The sequence below is a fragment of the Triticum urartu genome, chromosome 4 (assembly GCF_003073215.2).
Source record: "Triticum urartu cultivar G1812 chromosome 4, Tu2.1, whole genome shotgun sequence".
NCBI classification, from domain to species: domain Eukaryota; kingdom Viridiplantae; phylum Streptophyta; class Magnoliopsida; order Poales; family Poaceae; genus Triticum; species Triticum urartu.
Genome location: NC_053025.1, coordinates 196538204 through 196563035, shown reverse-complemented (window position 1 = coordinate 196563035; position 24832 = coordinate 196538204). Strand labels below are relative to the sequence as shown.

At 48.3% G+C, this 24832-nt stretch overlaps 1 protein-coding gene across 4 annotated transcripts; it reads right to left on the bottom strand.

Moving 5' to 3' along the window:
- Positions 1-147: 147 nt before the first annotated feature.
- On the bottom strand, positions 148-24832 carry LOC125551292 (ATP-dependent DNA helicase Q-like 2). 4 transcript variants are annotated; one of them, XM_048714472.1, is made up of 22 exons: positions 24545-24832; positions 24318-24407; positions 23505-23725; positions 22986-23132; positions 22695-22910; positions 15497-15601; positions 15321-15425; positions 15038-15209; positions 11659-11728; positions 10547-10583; positions 10431-10464; positions 9236-9288; positions 9079-9156; positions 8916-8981; positions 3560-3626; positions 3433-3486; positions 3190-3297; positions 2959-3038; positions 2443-2521; positions 2055-2272; positions 1765-1968; positions 148-700 (listed from the first exon to the last, which is right to left on the bottom strand). In XM_048714472.1, the coding sequence occupies exons 2-21, from the start codon at positions 24382-24384 to the stop codon at positions 1804-1806; spliced, it is 2142 nt and encodes a 713-aa protein (XP_048570429.1). In that variant the 5' UTR covers positions 24385-24407; positions 24545-24832; the 3' UTR covers positions 148-700; positions 1765-1803. The 4 variants fall into 4 exon arrangements, with proteins under 4 accessions (XP_048570429.1, XP_048570430.1, XP_048570431.1 ...); XM_048714473.1 differs by having other exon boundaries at positions 10562-10583; XM_048714474.1 differs by having other exon boundaries at positions 11640-11728; positions 15087-15209; positions 24545-24831.

Here is a 24832-nt window from a genome sequence, read left to right as displayed (position 1 = left end):
GAAAGGTACTTCCGTTTGAGGGTCCACTTTAGTGATGCCCTTAGCTCCCATAAATCCATAATCCAATCTACACCACGAGCCACCAGTGCACTCGACACCACACGGCCGAACCAATCAAACAATCAGACGGTCCAGGAAGCGATGTTCAGACCAAAATGTGGACGCCTTATAATTCTTTTTAAAAAGAAGTGGAAGCCACGATCTTTGTGTGTTCACACCCTAGATGTGGAGTTCATCCCTTTCCCATGAAACATTCAGGTGCCCTACAGATCAGCAGTATGGTCTCTGAAAGAATCAATATTCTCAAGCCAGAAAAATGGTAATAGCAACAAAAAATGTATTTCAGCCAACCACAACTAGTCAAGTCACACCAACACATCTGCTTCGTTATCATAATCCTCCTATGGTTTGACTCTGTACCTCTCACCTCCTAGGAGGCTTGCTCTACCTTTTCCATGAAATGAAATGCAAAGGTCCTTTGCGTTTTCTCGAAAATAATCCTCCTAGGGTTTTACAGCTTCACTCCATTTGGTGTGAGCAGAGGCTCCATCTTTCTACACCCTTTTGATCACCATCTTATCTTCCTGGTAACCAGCTCAGTAAAATCTACTGTCGTGTTGTCAGTCATTCGTCCTCATTTGCTAATATTGCTTACTTCCGTTCAACTACTCTAGGATGGTTTGTTTAAACACTCTCCCGCCTGAAACATCAAGTGATCTGATAAATAAAAAATAAGCCTAGTACAGAGAATAAGGATAGAAACAATGAGGTGCGCCCACTGGGAAAGTTTGTTTCAGCTACAACAGGAAGAACAATGGCGTAATGCGCAGAAATGCAACTCTCTTGAATTAGGTTACTATAAGTTTGAATCATGAATGCAGAGTTTCAGTTAACAAATACTGCCAGAGGATACAAAACTAGAAGGCCCGACTAATATAAACCTTATACTGTATGGAAACAAGCTCAATCAATTGAAAATCGAGACCCCATGGAAGATCTAAGAGCTCATAGTAGCATCAAGAACTACACTTCTGACCACCACAAGAATTACATATAGAATACCATCAAGATACCAAGTTTTCATCTGGAGAAAGATCATGTCAAGAAAAACTTATCCAAGTTCACAATCCCATACAGCCCTGTTTCTTTCGAGTTCAGCATGCAAACTAGCTTATGAAGATATGCCATACATATACGTCCAGTTCAATCCACGTGGAGCAGTCAGAGAGCACTAATCCATATGGTGTGAGCTGAACATGAAGGGGATGATTAGGAACGAAATCTCTTGCTCAGGTCTGTCAAGGTGAGCATGTCCAGTAAATCATATCAACCAATGTTGAACAAGTATGGCCTAGCAGAAGATGTTGGGTACACGCCGCCAACGAGAACCAGATGACATAGGAGTGGAGAGCCAGAAGATGACACTGACAAGCAAAACACGCCGAATGCAGAGGTGGAGAGCGATTGGCCGCTCTGGCTCGGTTGGTAAATAGCCGGCACAAAACTATGGGACTAACAGGAACCACAGGTTGAAAGGAATTCAGAACAAAAACTTTCAGCCTACCCAAGACCAAACTAAAACGTCCTCTTCCACAGCCTGAACCAAACCAAACTATATTTCTCATCTGTCCACCCCAGCCCATCCAAATGAAACCATTCCCAAAACAAACCAGAAAAACTATTTTATTTTCAGAAAATGATGAGAAAAATCATTTCAGCCCAGACCATTATCTAACATACCCTCTCAAATCAAATGTATATTACCTTGTCAGAGCATGCACACTTGACTCACCCATGGTAATGCTAGCCTTCCTCCTCGCTACTCTCAACGAAAACAACACCCTTATCTTTCTTTTGCCTCTTAGCTCCATCACCACTGTCCTTTCCACTGCCAGTTTCTGACCACATCACCTCAATGATGTCGCTACCGTACTTGTCGGTCTTTACCTTCCCTATCAGCTTTTCTAGCTGCACGAGATTGAAAAAAAATGCACATGTTGGAGATGCACTGGCAATCTACTTAGCTGGAAATAACAAGTTAAACCAAGATTTACCTCGGCAATAGTGGTTGGAGTATGGCAGTTTAGCAGGGAAATTTGCTCCGTGGAAAGAACTGCATGCGGGAATATGCCCCCATTACGAGAAGAGATGGTTCTACGCAGGTCATCCAATTTAGCTTCCAAATTGCTCATCTGATTGCGCTTTGCACTTTTGAATCTATCACCACTATCTTGAGAGTGAATAGCACTAGTTAGCTTCACCGGTCTGTTCCCTGCATAGTGAAAGCGTGTTCACACCATAATCCACAAGTATTTTTGTAATTCTTTTAGCAACAAGCCAGCAATGGAGACAGTGGCATGTGTGCCTTTACATGTACTCAATGACTTCCATGGAATGATGATAAAGTAAAATGGACTGTTGCAAGAAAAAAGAATCATTTACCTTGCAATGCTGGCTTCCACAGTGGTCCTAAGACAACATATGCATTGGTTGTATATGCAGTATGCTGAAATTCTTCTTTCTGGGAGGGAAAAGGATGAATTTTAGCAATCGTTGCCAATCCAGGTCATTGGGGCAAATAAAAAGATGTTTAACAGCTCAAACTACAATGTTTAGATTGCGAAATGCAGTGGCATTATATAGGTAATTCACCACATTGGAGATGCAACAAGTGGCTGCAGACGTACAAAGAGCAAAAGATGTGTTGCACCAATTGTTTAAAAGCATAAAAATGTTTTCAGGTAATTTAATAATTTCCAACATTAAAATATAGTGCTCAATATGTTTAGCATCATGGTCACAGCTATGACTGGTTTTCGTAATCGTAGTCATGATAGTTCTTATGAAGTTTTTAGATATAAATAGACATTTAGCATTACCATGAACTGTTACAAAAAGAGAGTCCAATAGGAGTGATTTGTCGACCAACATAAGATTCGAAAATGGAGATACACATACCAAAACACGGTCAAGTATAAGTTGAACTATCAGCTGCTCAATTTCCTCCTTCTTAAGATCAACTGCTTCATTTGAACAACCTGCTTGAGCATTCCCAATTGTAGTGTCAGCTCGGCTCAGAGGAGATACTTTAAGACTCTTGTGTGATGCAACATTTACCAGGCAAAGAACATAAAATACAGAATTCACCAACTTACTGGAATCAGAAAAGTATTAGTCGAGGACATTTACCTGAATGTTTCCACTTTGTTTTGAACTTATCCACTAGCTGCAGCAATGTAGCTCTTTGGTCATTTTGTTGCATTTCTTGGAGAAGTGAAACAATGATTTTTGTATGGTCTGAACAAGAAGTCACATAACCCGTCATCGACAAGAGGATAACACACACGCACAAAAAACAATATCTCTATTTATTTATTTTTGCTATAATTAAAGAATGTGTAGTTCCGTGTTAAAATGGTAGAATCATCATACAGGTAGCATCTATGTCCTTGAGCTCAATACTGGAAACACAGTTGTCACACATTCCTGCAAGAAACTATGTAAATATCAAGATTTAGAAAGTTCAGATCTTGGATAGACGCAAGTACTGAGAAAATACCGTTGCATTCCTGCACGGCCTCTCCAAAATGTTGAAAGAAAGCACCACGACGGCAGTTTTTCTTAGACTGCAAAAATTTAACAAGCTTGCAGTCAGAAATTACTGTCAAATACAACATGACCAGCAGCAACAAAAGGTAGCGCGACATTAATTAAGAAAATCAATATACCTTTCTATCCATTCAAGCAAGGGGGACTGAACGGATAATTTCTTGCACTTTGTTTTTGAAATACCAACTCCGCCTATGTTGTCTCAACATAGCCGGTCCCAAGCCCGGGTAAAGGAGGATTGTGATAGGCTTGGCGAGCCAATGTAAAAACTCAGCCACTCTTATGGAGATGAAACCCAAAAGATTTTCGTTGGGGCATAACCCTCTCAGCGACGCAGCACATCAGAACCCGTGTGTGGTGTCAAATGGGCAAGGGCCGGGCCGTCACCCCCCCCCCCTCCCGGTGGCGCGCCGTACCTTGATCTGGATACGGTGGCAAGTGAGCAAGGATCAGGTCGTCGCATCCTTAGTGGCGTGCTACAACGGCGCCCGGATGTAGTGGAAAATGAGCAAGGGTCTTCGCATTTGACTTGACGAGTTCGAAGGGTAAGGAAACTAGCCGAGCCTAGGAGCTAAGGAGGATCCGCTTAGGTACCTGGAACGCAGGGTATCTGACAGGGAAGCTTCGGGAGCTAGTTGATGCAGTGGTGAGGAGAGGTGCTGATATCCTTTGCATCCAAGAAACCAAATGGAGGGGGTAGAAGGCGAAGGAGGTGGAGGATACCGGCTTCAAGCTGTGGTACACGAGGACGGCTGTAAACAGAAATGGTGTAGGCATCTTGATCAACAAGAGCCTCAAGTATGGAGTGGTAGACGCCAAGAGACGGGGGGACTGGAATATCCAGGTCAAGCTGGTAGTTGGGGACTTGGTTCTCAATGTTATCAGCGCGTATGCCCCGCAAGTAGGCCTCAATGAGAACACCAAGAGGGAGTTCTGGGAAGGCCTGGAGGACATGGTTAGGAGTGTACCGATTGGCGAGAAGCTCTTCATAGGAGGAGACCTCAATGGCCACGTGAGTACATCTAACACAGGTTTTGAAGGGGTGCATGGGGGCTTTGGCTATGGCATCGGGAATCAAGAAGGAGAAGATGTCTTAAGCTTTGCTCTAGCCTACGACATGATCGTAGCTGACACCCTCTTTAAAAAGAGAGAATCACATCTAGTGACTTTTAGTAGTGATCAACACTCTAGCCAGATTGATTTCATCCTCTCAAGAAGAGAAGATAGGCGTGCGTGCCTAGATTGTAAGGTGATACCTAATAAGCTGGTGGTTGCTGACTTCCGCTTTCGGATTCGTGTCCAGTGGGATAAGTGTGCCAAAGTCGCTAGAACGAAATGGTGGAAGCTCAAGGGGGAGGTAGCTAAGGCGTTCAAGGAGAGGGTCATTAAGGAGGGCCCTTGGGAGAGGAAGGAGGGGATGCCGACAATGTGTGGATGAAGATGGCGACTTGCATTCGTAAGGTGGCCTCGGAGGAGTTTGGAGTGTCCAAGGAAAGGAGAAGCGACTCTAAGGATACCTGGTGGTGGAATGATGATGTCCAGAAGGCAATTAAGGAGAAGAAAGATTGTTTCAGACGCCTATACCTGGATAGGAGTGCAGGCAACATAGAGAAGTACAAGATGGTGAAGAAAGCCGCAAAGCGAGCTGTCAGTGAAGCAAGGAGTCGGGCGTATGAGGACCTCTACCAGCGGTTAGGCACGAAGGAAGGCGAAAGGGACATCTATAAGATGGCCAAGATCCAGGAGTGGAAGACGAGGGATGTTGGCCAAGTCAAATGCATCAAGAACGGAGCAGACCAACTCCTGGTTAAGGACGAGGACATTAAGCATATATGGCGAGAGCACTTTGACAAGCTGTTAAATGGGGAGAATGAGAGTTCTACCATTGAACTGGACGACTCCTTAGATGATACCAGCAGGTGTTTTGTGCGGCGAATCCAGGAGTCTGAGGTCAAGGAGGCTTTAAAAAGGATGAAAGGAGTCAAGGCGATGGGCCTTGATTGTATCCCCATCGAGGTGTGGAAAGGCCTTAGGGATATAGCGATAGTATGGCTAACCAAGCTTTTTAACCTCATTTTTCGGGCAAACAAGATGCCAGAAGAAGATTGGAGACGGAGTATATTAGTCCAATCTTCAAGAACAAGGGGGATGTTCAGAGTTGTACTAATTACCGTGGAATTATGCTGATGAGCCATACAATGAAGCTATGGGAGAGAGTCATTGAGCACCGCTTAGGAAGAATGACAAGCATGACCAAAAATCAGTTTGGTTTCATGCCTGGGAGGTCGACCATGGAAGCCATTTTCTGGGTACAACAACTTATGGAAAGATACAGGGAGCAAAAGAAGGACCTGCATATGGTGTTCATTGACTTGGAGAAGGCATATGATAAGATACCGCGGAATGTCATGTGGTGGGCCTTGGACAAACACAAAGTCCCAGCAAAGTACATTACCCTCATCAAGGACATGTACGATAATGCTGTGACAAGTGTTCGAACAAGTGATGTCGACACTGATGACTTCCCGATTAAGATAGGACTGCATCAGGGGTCATCTTTGAGCCCTTATCTTTTTGCTTTGGTGATGGATGAGAACACAAGGGATATACAAGGAGATATCCCATGGTGTATGCTCTTTGCGGATGATGTGGTGCTAGTTGACGATAGTCGGATGGGAGTAATAGGAGGTTAGAGTTATGGAGACAAACCTTGGAATCGAAAGGTTTTAGACTTAGTAGAACTAAAACCAAGTACATGAGGTGCGGTTTCAGTACTACTAGGCACGAGGAGGAGGAGGTTAGCCTTGATGGGCGGGGGGTGCCTCAAAAGGACACCTTTCGATATTTGGGGTCAATGCTGCAAAAGGATGGGGGTATTGATGCAGATGTGACCATCGAATCAAACCCGGATGGATGAAGTGGCGCCAAGCTTCTGGCATTCTCTATGACAAGAGAGTGCCACACAAGCTAAAAGGCAAGTTCTATAGGACGGCGGTTCGACCCGCAATGTTGTATGGCGCTGAGTGTTGGCCGACCAAAAGGCGACATGTTCAACAGTTAGGTGTGGTGGAGATGCGCATGTTGAGATGGATGTGTGGCCACACGAGGAAGGATCGAGTCTGGAATGATGATATATGAGATAGAGTTAGGGTAGCACCAATTGAAGAGAAGCTTGTCCAACATCGTCTGAGATGGTTTGGGCATATTCAGCATAGGCCTCCAGAAGCTCGAGTGCATAACGGACGGCTAAAGCGTGCGGATAACGCCAAGAGAGGTCGGGGTAGACCGAATTTGACATGGGGGGAGTCCGTAAAGAGAGGTCTGAAGGATTGGAGTATCACCAAAGAACTAGCCATGGACAGGGGTGTGTGGAAGCTTGCTATCCATGTGCCAAAACCATGAGTTGGTCGCGAGATCTTATGGGTTTCACCTTTAGCCTACCCCAACTTGTTTGGGACTATAGGCTTTGTTGTTGTTTTGTTTTGTTTTTGTTTTTTGACAGATTGTTGTTGTTGTTTTTGTTGTTAAAATACCAAACGCACATTATCTCCAATTACCAGACCAGGAATATTATATTCGTTTCTTGTTATATGAAAGATTATGGTACAGGCCCTTCCCACTATTTAACTTGATTTAGTCGTGTTTTTCTAGAGAACTTGTCTAGTGAGATCTACATCTTCTCTAACCTCATATTCCTCCCAATATCTTGTATCTTGTCAACTCTTCCTCCTGATCCAGCTTACAACCCTCGGGGGTCCTGGAACCACATGGGAACCTTTCCCAAGGCCAGATAGACCGTGTGTTTGTATACCCATTCTGTGTCATCTCTGGGGTTTAGATCAACTTCTTGTGACCAAAGGGAGGAAATTATCTTTCCGCTCGCAGATCTGCAACTTCCTCGCCGCTTTACAAATTCACGACTCCTTTGCCTCCCCCTCTACTAAGACCATGCTGCTATTCATGGGATGCACTGCCGCTTTCCTCTTTGCAGAGCATCCCTGCTATTGCATTGTTTCCTTCCATGACCGCTTGGAAATGTTCATTTGTTATAGACTTCAATGGCACTTAATTTTAGGTTTACTTCTGTTCTAAGCAGTCAGCTCGCAAGGCTCAATCTGTCGTTGCTGAACTGTGCTGTGCTGAACTATTTATAATCTGCTGTGGTAAAATAGCCACAAACGCAGGCAAAAGTTGGTTACCCGAACACAAAAATGGACAAAAGCTGTTTGGGAAAACTGGATTATCATAGTCCACATCAATACAAAATGCAACCTAATTGAACTAGGCTAAAATAGTGGCCCTATTGATCAAAAGCCTGAATATGTCTCCTGCAATGGAGTTGATTGGATCCAATGGATCCAGAAGCTGACATGTGCTATTAGCCTCTTATTATACATGTCATGGACTAAACTTGAGGGTAAATAGCGCCAGGAGTATGGCAGGCGGCACCGCTGATCTGAGTGAGGGTTAGATTAGGGATTGGGAGGATGTAGTAGATAAGGATAAATTGCAATTTACTAATGTTCTTGCTTTATGAAAATAGATGTGCCAAGGCTCTTTATTATCCCTAATTGGCTATCCTGAGATATCGTATTTCTGAGAGCTGTGTTCTATGCCTGAAGAGTAATTATCTAGCAAGAACGTTCATATAACGTTAAAATGCCTCCATGGACATTATGCACATGTTGAGATGGATGTGTGGCCACATAAAAAAGGATCAGGTCTTGAATGATGATATATGTGAGAGAGTTAGGGTAGCACCGACTGAAGAGAAACTTGTCCAACATCGTCCGAGATGGTTTGGGCATATACAGCGCAGGCCTCCAGAAGCTCCAAGCGTGCTGATAATGTCAAAAGAGAGGTCGGGGTAGACCAAACTTGACATGGGAGAAGTCCGTAAAGAGACATCTGATATCACCAAAGAACTAGCCATGGACATGGGTGCGTGGAAGTAAGCTATCCATGTGCCAGAACCATGAGTTGGTTTCGAGATCTTATGGGTTTCAGCTCTAGCTTACCCCAACTTGTTTGGGACTAAAGGCTCACCTGTTGTTGCTTATAGTCCTATCCCGCACATGTTCAGCAGTAGTTATTGTAACCATGTCATATAATGAATATCCAGATAGGATACCCAGTAGACCAAAATCATATAGGAAGGCTTCGTTTACAGTTGTTAGTATGGAAGGGACAAAAATCCATGAAATTGGTATAGGCAGGATCAATAAAAGAAAATCAAGTGTTAAAGAGTACTTCCTACTATCCTCTGGCTTCTTAAAAATTGATAGTGTCATGATTGCGAAATGTACCTGGCAATATCGTGCTATGTCATAAAGATTTTGCAGACCACAGTTTTCATAGAAGACCATCGAACTCTGTTCATTGAACATAACAAGAGGGAATCTGGGATTATGAAAATTGGAACTTGCAGAACTCATAACAAAAATTGAAAACAAGACGGTTTAGCCTCACTTGGCGGGGAACGTCACCAGGCCGATAATATAGAACACATTCTGAAGGCAGTCCATCTCTCCCTGCCCGACCACTTTCCTGAAGTCACGGAAGTCTATTTTAAGGGACCACATCGTCAGAGTGCCAGACAACTGAAAAACACAATACTTAGATGTACCTGGTAGTATGTCTCCATAGATTTGCTAAGGCTATGATGAACCACAAACCTGACTGCAGAACCAAATGGAATATGTATTTAGTTTCCTAGATAGTATAGTTGCAAACATAATAATCCTAGTTGCTCCATATCACCAGTCTAACGGCTTCAGACTCAACAATGAGTACCCCAGTAATCTTGTTCAAATTATACAGGAGGAATAGCACATAATTGAATATCCTATGTTCAAATATCCCACGACAACTGGAAAGGCATGAGCACATCCAGTAAATGACTAAATGGCATGACTAAATCATTCCTGAACTAGGCAAAAACAAGAACAAATAAACAGTACCAATTAATTATTTTAAGGATTATCAAAGAGAAAGGACATGAATATCAAAGAGTATCGCACCATAGGTCCCTTAATTTGCGAAGGTGGTGCAAGAAGGTGAATGAACTCAGGAAGATATTTATACCCACAAACATGTATAAGTGGTTCAAAGATATGATTTATCCGATGTGGTTATCCTCCTAAGAGGCTTAAGAGTCAATTCTACATCTCAAATGAAATACAACCCAAACTCTATCTCTAGCAAATAGCGATCCAATGTAAATCAAAGTCTAGGGCTTCTTTGTTTCGTAATATTCCACAAACACAGTAATAGGGAAAATGCTGGATTGCATTGGCATAAGAGAACATAGGAACTTGCTAAGAGATTGTGCGGTGGCTCATAAGGATAATTTACTAATTATAAGGTTTATAGTCCTACAGATCAAACATCAGCCATTCAGCCTCAACTCCCTCGCGTTCTTACTCAATTTAATTGCGTCACTACTCACTACTGTGTCAGGAGAGGGGATGTAGAGCATAAATGGCGGGAGAGAGATGTGGAGATGGTGGAAACCGTAGCTACTATCGATATAAATCTACAAGGAAAAAGACAAAGATAGAATATAGAGTGAGGAGTTGCCGGGAGGGTGGAGAGGAACAGTACATGGATGACATGTGCCAGTACCACATAAGTGCTAGTGCAACATGGATGCCTCGATAACTACGCAAAAACTGGTCACGGGTATCTAGTCCAAAGCTTATGGGCTAACTTTTCATCAGTTTTTGGAAACTTGAGGCATCAAGATAATTAGATTAGTTAAGTATAGATCTACATCTTGAACAGATGTCATCATTGTGATCAAAGTCCAAAACTGCACGTACCGTCTGGTTTATTGATTCCCATTCCAAAAGCCACCTACATAATGTAACGGACAGATTAAATGCTAGGAGAGGGGGGGGGGGGGGAGGGGGGGGGGGGGGGGAGGGAGAGCACATACTGTTCCAACAATGACCTGTGATTTGCTTTTACTCCAACTGTTGAAAAGAAACAGTGGACTAGTTATATGCAACCATACGAGAGATAGCAGCTCAAAATGCAGATTTACACACGAAAAACAATTTAATAATGCCGTGTCCTTAGGGTTTGGAACTTAATCTCCACTTTCTGGTTTATCAATAGCGGGTACGATTGCATGGCTATTCCTTTGTGTATATGGAGAGATGGGAGAAAAGGAAGGCTCAAACCATAAGGCAAGCACTAACAAACTTGGAAACTAATTGGCATGGAATTCCCTAGGTTATCGAGGAATCAAGCAGCCAGCTGCTTGTCCTTATCCTTGTGCGTGTGGCACCCTGCCCAACATGACAAACAAAGTGATACTTAATGAAATACCAATTTCCAGAATAATTCTTGCATCAACATTTACATGGCTCGGATACTCAAAGAGAGGTCAGCAACACAACTTTGTAATTTCCAACTAAATTAGGATTCAGAAACATACTACACATGTTCAGGGGTTCACTGTTCAGAACAGTGATTGATCGGTTGGACATGCTGTGGTTATTAGGCAAAGTGTTTTTTTATTGAACTGTAGACTTTCATTCTGATATTAGTTCTTATATATTTTTCATGGGCAGGGCAGGTATAGCTAAAAAAACTTTATATGGCATTTGTTTCCCAAATAAATGGGTGTTAAAAGAGTAGGTTTGTCCCTCCCAAAGTCAGTGGGCTTTGACTTCAACTGGTGCAGATTATACAAAATGTTCCATTTGATATTTCAGATAAACGCAGAGGCACCTTAGTTATAAGGATCCAGAATGGGTATAAATGACATCAACTTCTGGAGAACTATCACTATCAACATGATATGAGAAGAATTCAGAGTTATACAAGGAAACTCATTTTGTTCATGCAGGGAGACTGCTATAAAGTTGATAAACAGAATTCTTCTAACATATCCTAATACATCTAAGGTACATACTAATGTTGTGATAAGCATGTGATCTATTTGGAACGAGAGTAACAGAAAATCCATCATCAAAGAGAAAATTTCAGCTCAGAGAAAAAATGAATAAAAATTGTCAAAGCACCGCATATGAACTTTCTCACGAGCAACAACATCCATATCTGCATGATAATAATCTGCTGAAATACCCCTTCCACGCAATTCTTTGGCAACCTGTTTGTCAGTGAAGTGCATGATTTCAACAAAACGTGCAAGAGCACAAAGGAAAATTGTGCTGGTCCAGACTGCAGAAAATGAATGCCACTTTAAACTACAAGAGTGAGTCATGTTCGACTGGCAGATCTATCAACAAATACTAGCATACGAAACTCAAATACTCAATATTACAATATAATTTAGGAAAAATTGCTTACTGCTGAGTAACACTCGTTTTTTCATATGCCATTAAATAATTCCCTATTCATTATATGCTGTACTTTCCAAATTTTACTTCACCATCTACCATCCCAGCTCATTTTGCCCTTTTGTGAAGTAGTACACCAATAATCTTGTCCATGCCAGCCAACCAATGGACGTTTTGCGAGAATGTTATGTATTCATTTCATAATGTGTACTCTTGTCTACGTATTCAGTTGCCCTTCCATTTATTCAGAATTTTCTTTGGAAACAGTTATTCAGATTATGCTACTACACAAATGCATCTTCACTACACCTAACCGTTGAACATGTCGCCTTTTAGTCAGCCAACACTCGGCACCCTACAACATTGCGGGTCGAATTGCCGTCCTATAGAACCTGCCTTTTAGCTTTTGTGGCACTCTTTTGTCACAGAGAACGCCAGAAGCTTGGCACCACTTCATCCATCCGGCTTTGATTCGCTGGCTCACATCTTCATCGATATCACCATCCTTCTGCAGCATTGACCCCAAATATCCAAAGGTGTCCTTCTGAGGTACCACCTGCCCATCAAGGCAAACCTCCTCCTCCTCATGCCTAATAGTACTAAAATCACACCTCATGTACTCAGTTTTGGTTCTACTAAGCCTAAAACCTTTCGATTCCAAAGTTTGTCTCCGTAGCTCTAACTTTCCATTCTCCATCTGAGAGGGCATTTGTGAGCATGGATGTTACATTCCGTGAATCGGAACCTTTTTATGGTAAGAAAACTAATCTAGGTTGTCATGTTTGAAGGACTTGATTAATGTCTCCAACCGGAGGTTGGTCAAGAGGGGAGAGTAGTAGCACACAGCAGATGCAGATGCAATAGTCACTAGGCAAACTAGGCGGCTCAATATTAACTCCTGTGGCTCCTGTGATACAAGCATCGACTTCCACTGGTGATGTGCAGGTTGGTTCATCGGCTCAAATTGGTAGTGTGCCCAGGTGGACAACAGAGCAAGAGGAGCAGCTAGAGGTGTATTCATGGAAGTGAGAAGATGGTGTTGCACTGGCGAAATTGATAGTGTGCCAAGGTGGACAGCAGAGCAAGAGAACCACTGAAGGTGTATTCACGGAAGCGATATGATGGTATTGCCCCTCACTCACTGACGAAACGACAGGGTAGTACTGCTGTGATTTCCATCTTCTGACAGGGATCAGGCTGAAGGGTCAGTGGCTGCAAAAGGGTCAACTGATTGGCCAATTGTTTCAGAAAAAACTGCTCGAGCAACAGCAGGGATACCTTAGAAACGGTATGGGTTCAATGTAAATGATATTGGAAATTATGTTTCCTATGAAGCATTATCTCTGGCCTACAAAGCATTTGTTGCTTCTCTTCAATCTATGTCAATTCCAACAGACTGGAAGAAGGCAAAGGAGGACTCAAAGTGGCGTGTGGCCATGGTGGGGCAGCTGAAGGCTCTATGTAAGAACAAGACATGGGTACTAACACCCCTCCCAACATGAAAGAAGGCAGTCAGCTGCAAGTGGGTGTACACTGTGAAGCAGAATGCAGAAAGAAAGACTGAAAGGTAGAAAGCAAGGCTTGTAGCGAGGGGGTACAAGCAGACATACGGCATTGAGTACGATAAGACCTTTGCCCCAGTAGCGAAGATGAACACTATGAGGATTCTGATCTACTGTGCAGCAATTCGGGTGGTCTTTACATCAACTTGATGTGAAGAATGTTTCCTTGCATGGGGACTTGCTGGAGGTGGTCTACATGGAAATCCCACCTGGTTCTCGACTTCTGAGACTGCTGGCAAGGTTTGCAGGCTAAAGAAAGCCCTTTACGGATTGAAGCAGTCTCCAAGAGCTTGGTTTGACAAGTTTAGACGGGTGGTGTATGACATGGGGTATGGTGGGAAGATTATTATACCTGTGTCACACACGACCAGATATTGAATGTGCAGTAAGGGCCAGTTCTTTTGGGTGGCTTAAAAAATAAGCTACCTCTCCCCAGCTTAAAAAAAAGCCGCTTCGTAAATTTGTTGAGGCTTCTAAATTAGTTATCCCATAACTAGTGCAGAAGCCCCAATGAATGAGAGAGGCGGCTTATGGGAAAAGCTGGGGAGGAGGAGGCTTAAAAAAGAACTGGCCCTAAGTGTTGTGAGCAGATACATGCATGAGCCTAGAAGTGAACATCTTAAGGCAGTATATAGAATCTTGAGATCCTTGAAAGGTACTCATGGGAAAGGACTGTTCTTCAAGAGTCATGGACACCTTGTTGTAGATGGTTATTGTGATGTTGATTGGGCTAGCTGCCTGGAGGTCAAGCATTCAACTTCAGGACATTGTGTTTTTGTAGGAGGAAATCTAGTGTCTTGGAGAAGCAAGAAACAACCTGTTGTTTCCAAATCAAATCAAAGGCTGAATACAGAGCCATGTCTCAGGACAATGAACCTATTAGAAGAGCTGAATATATTTAAGACCAGTTGCATGAATGTATGGTGTGACAAGAAGTCGGCAATTAATTATTGCAAACAACCAAGCTCAACATGATAGAACCAAACATGTGGAGACAGACAGATTCTTTATCAAAGAAAAGCTGGATGCTGGGATTATCAAGACAGAGCATGTGAGTTCAGGGCAACAAATTGCAGATTACTTGACTACAGGCTGGAACCAGAGACTGCAGCTTAGCGTGTGATAAGATGGGAATGATAGATATCTTCCACCTCTCTTGAGGGGGAGTGTTGTATGTGTGGCCCATCCCTGCTCGCCCATGTGGCCCAGGCCCAGGCCCATACTGGTCAAGTGGCTGGCTGACCTAAACATAGCGCTCAACGCTGTCTGACCCTGAGCGCCGCCAGTGCTATAGAACCCTGCGGTTGGTATGCCCCTCTCAAACCACAAATATTTCAAGCATTGAGTCAACTAGTTTACTATTTGACAAATCAGATCATATGACCTAACAGATAGCGTAAACTCTGAAAGAATGTAAAACACACATTAAAACTAAATGGAGGGGTCTATATGACCTAACAGATAGCGTAAAGTCTGAAAGAATGTAAACCACACATTAAAACTAAATGGAGAGGTTAGAGTTACAGCTATTGGAATGACAGATATTAATTTACGTACCAGCAAACAATTGAAATGAAAGCATCTCAGTATTGTATGGTCTACAAACCTGTTCACATTCTTTCCTGGAAAAACAATACACTATCCCGGATTCGTTATTTGGATATGATTCGCTTATGAAATTTGCAATCTCATCAATAACAACCTTTCCAACTGATGACTTTTCATATACCTACATGATGGGCATCAGCATGTAAATTGGTTAAATCCTATGTTCCCTTCCTGTGTGCTTCTGCAATAGACTTTCTCATGGTTGTATCAAGAAAAGTAAACTAAAGCATACTCTATAGAAAAGGTTGGGCCTGTTAACAGTGCTGACAAACTTGACAGATCTTGGGATATGAAGCATCTCTATCAGATCCATTTGCACTTTACTTGTTGCAGTTGCCTACAAAAAACAAAAGTTTCTGCTTCACAAACTTTTACTTCTTCTAACTTGAGTTCACTTGCATAACTCACAGTTAAAGCTATCATGGGAACACTGGGAAACTGGATCTTCAATATGCCCAGATTCTTGTAGTCTGGACGGAAATCGTGCCCCCATTGGCTGCAGCAGTGTGCCTCCTACATGATAGTTGTCAATGGGTAACTCTACATAGATAATATTGTGCTTGAAAGCATGGGTTGATCTTATAGTTCTTACATGAGGTACAAACTACAAATAATATGAGGTGATGAACAGCTTAGAAAATGTGGACAGTCAACAGAATAATCAAGATTAATTGCTCTTCTTGTATGAGTAGACAAAACATGTCACAAATTATTAGAGCAAACCATACTTTTTTTGTGCATCTCTTATTTTAGTCTGTGAGGGGAAGTTTAGTATTTTAATAGGCAAAGTACACATATTTGAACAGTAGTAATATTGTTAGAGAGAGACTGAATAAACATAGACATACACAAGCTAAAGCATCAAATTACTTTTTCCTAGTGATGAGGCGCTCCCCTCCCACGCGCTCCTCCTAGCCCAGCCCCCCCCACCCCCGCCGGTAGCCCTGCCCCCCCCCCCTCCGCGCATGGCGTCCCCCTGCGGCAGCTCCGGCGACCTCGACCTCAGCTCCGCCGGCTCGCGGCGCTGGCTGGAGTCCGACGCGGTCCTACAGCGAGGTCGCTAGGACCCCCCCGCGCTCGGCCCCGGCGGCCACCCCACCTCCGGCGACGCGCGGGCCCGCCGCACCCAACGCGCGCGTCCCGGCGGCCGCTCGCCTCGGCCCCCGCAGCGAGGTCCACCGGGTCAACAGCGGCGTGGAAATCGACGCCGATGGCTTCCAGTTCCAGACCCCCTGCCGCAGGAACCGCCGTCGTGGTGCTCGGCTGCTACACCCCCCCCCCCCCCCCCCCCCCCCCCCCCCCCCCCCCCCCGCCCGCAGCGACGTCGCAGCCCGTCCCTGGAGGAGTCCGCCGGGCTGTGCTTTCGCTGCCTCGAGCCCGGCCACCCCGTGCGCGAGTGCACCAACGACGTCCGGTGCCGTCGCTGCCTCTACCCTGGGCACAACTCCCGTGACTGCTACAAGTACTGCCGCGGCGTGCTGCCCCCCCCCCCTCCCCTGCTGCCGCGGCCACCCTGGCCGTTGCAGCCCAGGCAGCGCCGCGCCACCGCACTCCGTCACCGCCGGCTCCGACCCCCTTGCCCACTGACCAGGCTCCCACACGCGTCATTCTCTCACGCTCTGTTGAGATGGAAGAAGCAGAGTTGGTGCTGCACCGGGGCATGGTGGTGTCCATCACCGGAGATAGGCCGGCCGTGGCTGCACGCGACGTTGAGGACGTCATGTACTCCTCCCTCGACCTCCACCCCGGAGACTTCACCGTCCACGCCTACCACCCGGAGGATTTCCTCCTCGTCTTCACCACCCGCGAGCTCATGGACCGCCTTGCCGGCGACCACTTCATCAGCGGACCCGGGTTCACCCTCGCGCTACGCCCCTGGAGCAAGCTCGCCCGCGCCGATGTTGGTTCGCTCGAACACTCCGTGCAGCTGGAACTGCGTGGCATCCCGGCGCAGGCCTGGCACCTGTCCACGGCCACCTTCTAGGCGGCAGCTGCTGGGTAGAGCGGCTTCACCCGAGCACGCGCTCCCGCGCTGACCTCGCCACCTTCCGGGTGACCGCGCGCACCCGCGACCCAGCAAACATCCGCCGGGCGGCCATCCTCGAGATCGTGGAATCCATCCCAGCTCGCATCCGCTCCTCACCGCTGACCATCCGCACCCTCCAATACCCGGTGTCAATCACGATCGCCGCCGCTGCCGCCGCTGCCGCAGCCGGGCGGCCTACCCCGACCGCCAACGGAGATCGCGGCCCGTGGGACGGTGCACCTGGCGCAGGAGACAGAGGCACCGGTTGCCGTGATGAGGGCGGCCGAGGCCATCGACGCGGGCACAAGCGCCGCCGCACCTCCGACACCCCTGATGGCCGCGCGGATGGCATGGCCATCGACTCCGTGGGCTGGCACTCGTCCAACCTCCGTGCCCGCGCTGATGGCATTGCCATCGATGCTGGCTAGCCAGGCTCCCGTACCCGTACGGTCGCAGCGGTGCCGCCGACGACGAGGCAAACCACCGGCCGCACGATGGACCCCTGGCCCGCTGCTGGTGGCCCCCGCAGTTCCCGCGGCTTTGCCAAAAGGGGAAAGCGCGGTGGAAAGAAAAGAAGGATGGCAGAAGCGGCCCGACATGCAAAAGTTGCACCCCCTGCGGCTGCTTTGCCCCCTCACCCTGCCACTTGTGGCCCAACAGCGGAGGACCCGCGTGACCTGGCAGCGGTCGCCACCCGCCCATTGGCTGGCGCCCTTCGCGGCCAGTCTAAGAGTACTGGCACCCACCCCTCGCCCGCGCAACACGACATCCCGCCTGCCCCCAAGGCCCACCCGCGACGCAGTCGTGCCAGGCGCGGATCAGCCTGACACGCATGGGGATCTGGATTGCAGCCCAGCCAGCCAATCCCTGGCAAGCGAGGTCCCCGACTCCCAGCCTTTGGAGGTCACGCCGGACCCGCTGTCGGGACGCTTTGCTGCTCCCTCGCTGCCATTGGCTGCTGAGGCCGCGCCCATTGCGGACCGGTCCACGGAGACACCGCAGGAGATGGAACCCACCACGGCACACCCAGCCAATCCCACGGGGCCAGCCGAGGCCGTCCAGGAACCTCCAGAAGCACCCGCGCATGCCGTGATGCGCACAGAATCCACCTTGGACGCCGCTCCAGCCCAGCAAGGCCCCGAGGCCCTTCGCCACGCCCAGTCTGAAGCCCATCATGAGGCCCAACATGGGACCCCAAGCGACATGACAAGATCCGCCCACTCGCCTTGCCCACCTGCGCGATTTGCAACTCCCCCGATCACCATGCGTCGTTCCCGACCGCGCGTCACGGCGCCTGCGGCCTGGACCCTGGGTGACTTCCTCGCCGCCGCAACCAAGCAGATAGACGCCGCCCTCCCAATCCCTGGCCGGCGCCAGCGACGGATCCCGCCCAACTTCACCCCAAGGCATGGGAGATCGGCCACGTCCACCGCCCGCAAGACGGCCGCGCCGCCGACAGCTGAGAGTCGCGCCCAGATCCACATTCTGCGCACCCTCAGCATTGTCGGAGTTGATCAGAGGATCACCGCAGCGGAGATGCAGGCGTATGAGGGCCTCTTCGCGGCGACCATTCCCCTGTCCGTCCTGTCGGCCATCGCCGCTCTGGTTGATCGCGAGCTCCCCGCAGATCCCACCATCGCGCCGATCACCATGATGGTTGCGGGCAACCCCATCGAGGCATAGCCACGCCGCGCGCCACGACATCGACCTCTCCTCAATGGATCACAACCCCAAGATGCTCATTTGGAACGTGCGCGGCCTCAACGCGCGCGCTCGCCGCACCGCCGTCCGTTCGCTCGTTGTTACCGCAAATGTCTACATTGTCTGCCTCCAGGAAACGAAGATGACTTTGATTTGCTCGTCAACTGTCCTTGAGACCCTTGGCTCGGAATTCGACGACTACGTGTACCTTCCCGCGGTTGGCACTCGCGGCGGAATCATGCTTGCCTGGAAGAGCCGTGAGGTGTCCATCACCGATCCTCTTTTCACGGCAAATGCCATTACGGCCAAGGTTTCTCACCCATCGAGCGCTCGCACGCCCTGGTGGCTCACCGTGGTCTAAAGGCCCCAACTAGACGCCGACAAAATCGCATTCTTGCAAGAGTTGCGCGACATTCGCGTGGACTGCCCTGGACCATGGATGGTGTGTGGCGACTTCAATCTCATATATCGTGAAGACAAGAACAATGGCCACCTGAACCGCCGCATGATGGGTCGCTTCCGGCGCATCCTCGACGACCTCGCGCTCAAGGAGATCTACCTCAACGGACGCCGGTACACGTGGTCCAACGAGCAGTCACCCCCGACCCTCGTTCACCTTGACCATGTCCTTTGCACGGCAGACTGGGAAGAGCTCCACGGGGAGTGCCATCTTCGCTGCCTCGCCTCCGTCGTGTCGGACCACAGCCCCTTGCTACTTGACTGTGCCCCGATGCCACCCACCCACCGGCGATTCCACTTTGAGGAATTCTGGATCCGGTTGGATGGCTTCCAGGACATCGTCACGGCTACCTGGCACTCCGTCCATGACCCTGACCCATTCAGGCAGCTCATGCTCCGCATGAAGTCCATGGTGCGCATGCTCACAAGCTGGAGTTCGAAGACAGTTGGCAATGTGCGGCTCAAACTGGCAATCTCCAGAGAGCTCCTCCTCCGGCTTGATGCAGCACAGGACCACCACGCCCTATCCCCGCACGAGGATTGGCTGCGTCGGCAAATCAAGGCGTCATACCTTGGCCTCGCCTCCCTCGAGCGCACAATTGCCCGGCAACGTGCCCGCCTCGCCACTCTCAAGGACGGCGATGCCAACACTTTTTTCTTTCATCGGCAATGCACATACAGGCGCCAAAAGAACAGGATTCATAGCCTCCTTGTCGGTGAGAGCGTAGTCACCGACCGCTCGGAGATGGCTGCGGCTGCCTACGCTCACTTCGACGCGCTTTTGGGCAAGGAGGCGCCCCGGGATTGCCTGGATGCCCCGTTCGACGCCAAGGAGATCTGGCAGGCGGTCAAACGGCTCCCCACGTGCAAAGCCCCCGGCCCCGACGGCTTCACGGCTGAATTTTTACGCGCATGCTGGCCCACCGTTCAGCAGGACTTCGTCGACATCTTCTGCCAGCTCTACACATTGCGAGGCCGTGGCTTCAGCTGCCTCAATCAAGCGCTACTCACCTTGCTGCCCAAGCGCGCCGACGCCCACGCCCTCGGCGACTTCAGGCCCATTAGCCTCATTCACTTGGTCGCCAAGATCTTCGCCAAAGTCCTGTCGCTGCGCCTCGTGCCCAAGCTCAACACTCTCGTCAGCACAAGCCAGAACGCCTTCATCCCCGGACGCAGTCTACACGACAACTTCATCCTCGTCCGCCAGTCGGCTCGTCTGCTGCACCAGCTCGGCGCCCCACGCGTGCTCCTGAAGCTGGACCTGGCGCGCGCCTTCGACTCGGTCAGATGGCCATTCCTGTTCGATGCCCTTCGCCGATACGGCTTCGGCTCCAGGTTCCTCGGCTGGCTTGCCATCCTTCTCTCTTCGGCAAGCACCAGGGTGCTTGTTAACGGGGAGCCGAGCCCTGCTATCTGGCACCGATGTGGGTTCCGCCAAGGCGACCCCCTTTCGCCCCAGCTCTTCGTACTCGCCGTCGACACGCTTAGACGCCTTCTCCACCGCGCAACCGAGCTGGGTATTCTGCAACGCCTACACCCTCGGCGGTCGATGCCATCCGTCTCCCTCTACGCTGATGACATGATCCTCTTCTGTCACCCCACCCTAAGCGATGTCACCGCCGTCAAGAGCATCCTGCAACTTTTTGGGCGCGCCTCAAGACTACGGGTCAACTTCGCCAAGAGCATGGCCACGCTGATCCGCACCGGCGCGGACGAGACCGCGCCTATGGTTGATTCGCTCGGCTGCCCCATCGTCGAGCTGCCTATCACCTACCTGGGCATCCCCCTCACATTGCGCCGACCATCCGCAGCCCAGCTTCAGCCCGTCGTCGACAAAACAGCCGGCATGCTCCCATGTTGGAAGGCGCACCTCATGAACAAGGCTGGGCGCCTCGCGTTTGTGAAAGCCATCCTCAGCGCGATCCCCATCCACCAGCTGCTGGCTCTGTCCCCCCCCCCAAGAAGACCATCAAGGCGCTCGAGAAGATCCAACGCGGCTTCCTATGGGCCGGGCGCGCGGAGGCGAACGGCGGGCACTGCCACGTCAACTGGCAGCGAGTTGCCCGCCCGATCCCTCTTGGTGGCCTAGGAGTCCGCGACCTCGCGCGCACCAGCCTCTCGCTGCGTACGCGGTGGCTATGGTTCAGCCGCACGGACACCAACAAGGCGTGGGCAGGCCTCGACCTCCAATTCACTGCCGAGGAGCGCGCGTTCTTCTTCGCCTCCACCACCATGCAGCTCGGAAACGGCACGGACGCCCTCTTCTGGGAGGACCGATGGATTGCCGGACGGTCCGTCCGCGAGATCGCTCCGCTCCTATACGCATGCATCCCCAAACGCCGTCGCAAACTCCGAACTGTTGCGGATGGGCTGGAAGACAACCGTTGGGCACGAGATATCCAGGGCACGGTTGGCATTCACGAGATCGAGCAATACCTCCAGCTTTGGCACCGGATCGAGGACACGACCCTCTCTGCCGAGCCCGATCGCCTAATCTAGAGATGGGGCGCAAATGGCGTCTACTCGGCCAAGTCGGTCTACACGTCCACTTTTGCCGGCTCCACGACCTGCGCCGCCTGGAAGCTCACCTGGAAAAACTGGGCGCCGCCGCGCGTCCGCTTCTTCTACTGGCTCACCCACCTAGACAGGTGTTGGACCGCCGATAGGCTCGCTCGCCGTGGGCTGCAACACCCCGCACGGTGCCCCCCCTCTGCGACCAGGCGCCTGAAACCATGCATCACCTCATCCTTGCATGCCCCTTCGCCCGGCAAACCTGGCATGAGACGCTAAGCTGGCTACGGATCCCGTGCACCTCGCCCGACGACGAGCCCTCGCTTCTAGACTGGTGGCAATCGGCGCGACATTCCGCCCCTGCGCCCATGCGCAAGGGCCTCGGCACCGTGACCCTCCTCGTCCCCTGGATGATATGGAAACACCGCAATGACTGCATCTTCAACGGAGCGCGCCCATCTGTGAACATCCTCGTAGCGAAGATCAAGGAAGAGGCTGCCCTTTGGGCAAATGCAGGCGCGCTAGGGCTCAAAGCCATTACCCCCCAGACTTGGGACGTCCATTAGTCCAGTCTTTGTAAACAACCTCCTAGGAGGAATGTAACCAAACTCTCCCTCTTTACAATGTAATGAAACGCACGCTCTCACGCGTTTTCTCGAAAAAAATAAACATAGACATTGTCGACATTAACCAGCACAAAGTAAATAGTAAATTCTTAGGCACTGTAAGTATCACACAAGATCCAACTTTAGCCAGTCAAAAGGTGATCATTGTGTGGTCCATAATGTAAAAGTGTTGCAATCATGTATAGTTCAATGAAACCAGCAGATTAGATAATCATAAAATAAACAAAAGACTACAGCATATATTTTGGCATTGGCAACGAAGGGAGAAAATATCATCACTCACATCTATTGCAACAAGAGAAAGACGCCCAGCATGATGGCATTTCTCAAGCTTAGACATGAACCTTTTACTTTTGGATATCTTTTCAGGTGTCACATACAATATCTTCAATTCCCCTTCACCTTTTTCAAGTGCCTTATAAATGAACTTCTCGATTTCCTTGTTGGTAGTGGAAGTCAACATGTGAGCTGGTATACCTAAAGCCGCCAGTCCCATGACCTACAATAAAACAAATCCTCAAGAGTGAGAACGAGCATATATAGGGCAACAAAAGAACAGAAAAGTCTTAAACACCTGATCCTGAATAAGCGAAAGCAAAGGACTGACGACAAGTGTAATTCCATCACGAAGTACAGCTGGAAGTTGATAACACAGACTCTTCCCTCCACCAGCAGCCATTATAACCAGAACATCTTTTCCACTCATGATTGAGTTAATTATCTGTAAGGACAGCATGCTTAAAGAATGCAAAACAAGAAAAAACTACACAATTCTAACAATACTGAGATAGTTTCTGGTATATAGCATTAGGTTCAACACTACCAAGAAATGGGAGATAAAAAATAAAAAGACATCAAAGGGCATTGAGCAACATACAACGGATAAAACAATTGACATGCTACAAAGCAGTATCTTACGTATATGAAGAATTTCAAACGTAAGATTCTTCACAAAATAAAGTTATTATAAGATGTCACTTGTGGTGTTAAAAACTATATATATCCTGGATAATTTTTGCGGGTTAATAAGCAGTTCATCAAAGAGTAAACATCAAAATTAAAAATAGATATATTATTTCTGCTACAAACTTACTTCTCGTTGATTTGACCTGTAGGAAGAAATACCAAATACATTGAATCGAGTGTCATCAGCCTGAGAATCCCATGAGAACTTTCCAGACCAATCTTCCAGAGCAACTGAAGGGGCACTATTTGATGCATCTCTGGAAGTTTTAGATATTTCCAGCATAGCCTTCAACTGTGCTTGGCGCTCATACAATTCTTCTTGCTGATCAAGTAATGTCTTGATTTTGTCTGCATATAATAATTTTAAGAGGAAAACTAGCTCAGTAGCACTCAAACAGGTTAAAGGTGTAATTAAGAAAAAAAAACACCAGAAAAGACAGCTGGTGACATCTGATTCTATGTCTGAAATAACACCACTTGCTGGAAAAATAACAAAATGCCCTTTAACATCAATTGAAGAGGACAAGAGGGACCCAGGGCCAAGTGCACTAATAGTGGCGACATTAGCCGCATCCATATACGTACATGGAATAAGTTGCCATGTTCAAAACTATGCATTTAGAAGTATGAATGTGGTTCATGATAGGTATTTATCAGTTAAGTAAAGAAGGTGTCATTGCTTATCCTTGGGACCTGGGCATACGCTAATAGACCATTTGGGGTTGTTTTACAGGCAAGTGTGGCTGGCCTGTTTCCACACAGATGGCGTGCAATTGGAAACTAGACATGCTGTATGTCAACTTCCTGCCCCTCATTCTTGGCTCTACCGTGGTTATTCTACAGATGGGTTGTTATGGACAAACGATACAGATAACGAACTCATTTAACTGAAATATTTATGGAATATGGATCAATTGTGGATGATGATTATAGTGATGACCTTGTAGTCCATTGAGTTGCGACTCCACCAGCAAAAGTTCTTCCTCGATGTTTTCTTCATCCTCCATGCCTCAAAATTTCACCTAAATTGCTGAAATATACAGAGTATGATTTTTGCAGATTAATTATGTAGTTAACCATATACAGAAGTGGAAGGATTTTGATGATAACCCAGGAAAAGAAGGCAGGGGCGCGGAGGCTGTAGTGATGAGGGAGATGAAATATTGCCTGTGGGTTGTATCCGAGAGTGAAGAGCAGAACAGCAGGGATACCGAGACGAAGGCCGGTGCAGATGGGGTGTCGAGGTCACCGGTGCAGATGGGGAAACACGAGGGGTCGTGCGTGACCTGCGGGCGGGGAGGCACGAGGTAGAGGACAGCGGAACTAATGCCGGGGCGACGGCGGGAGCTCTGGATTCGGTGAGTTGGTGCTGGTGGCGGTGAAGGCGGCGCTCACCGGTGTTCAGAGGTGGGGACTGGGGAGGAGAGGAACCGGCAGGAAGGGTTCTTTGGAGCA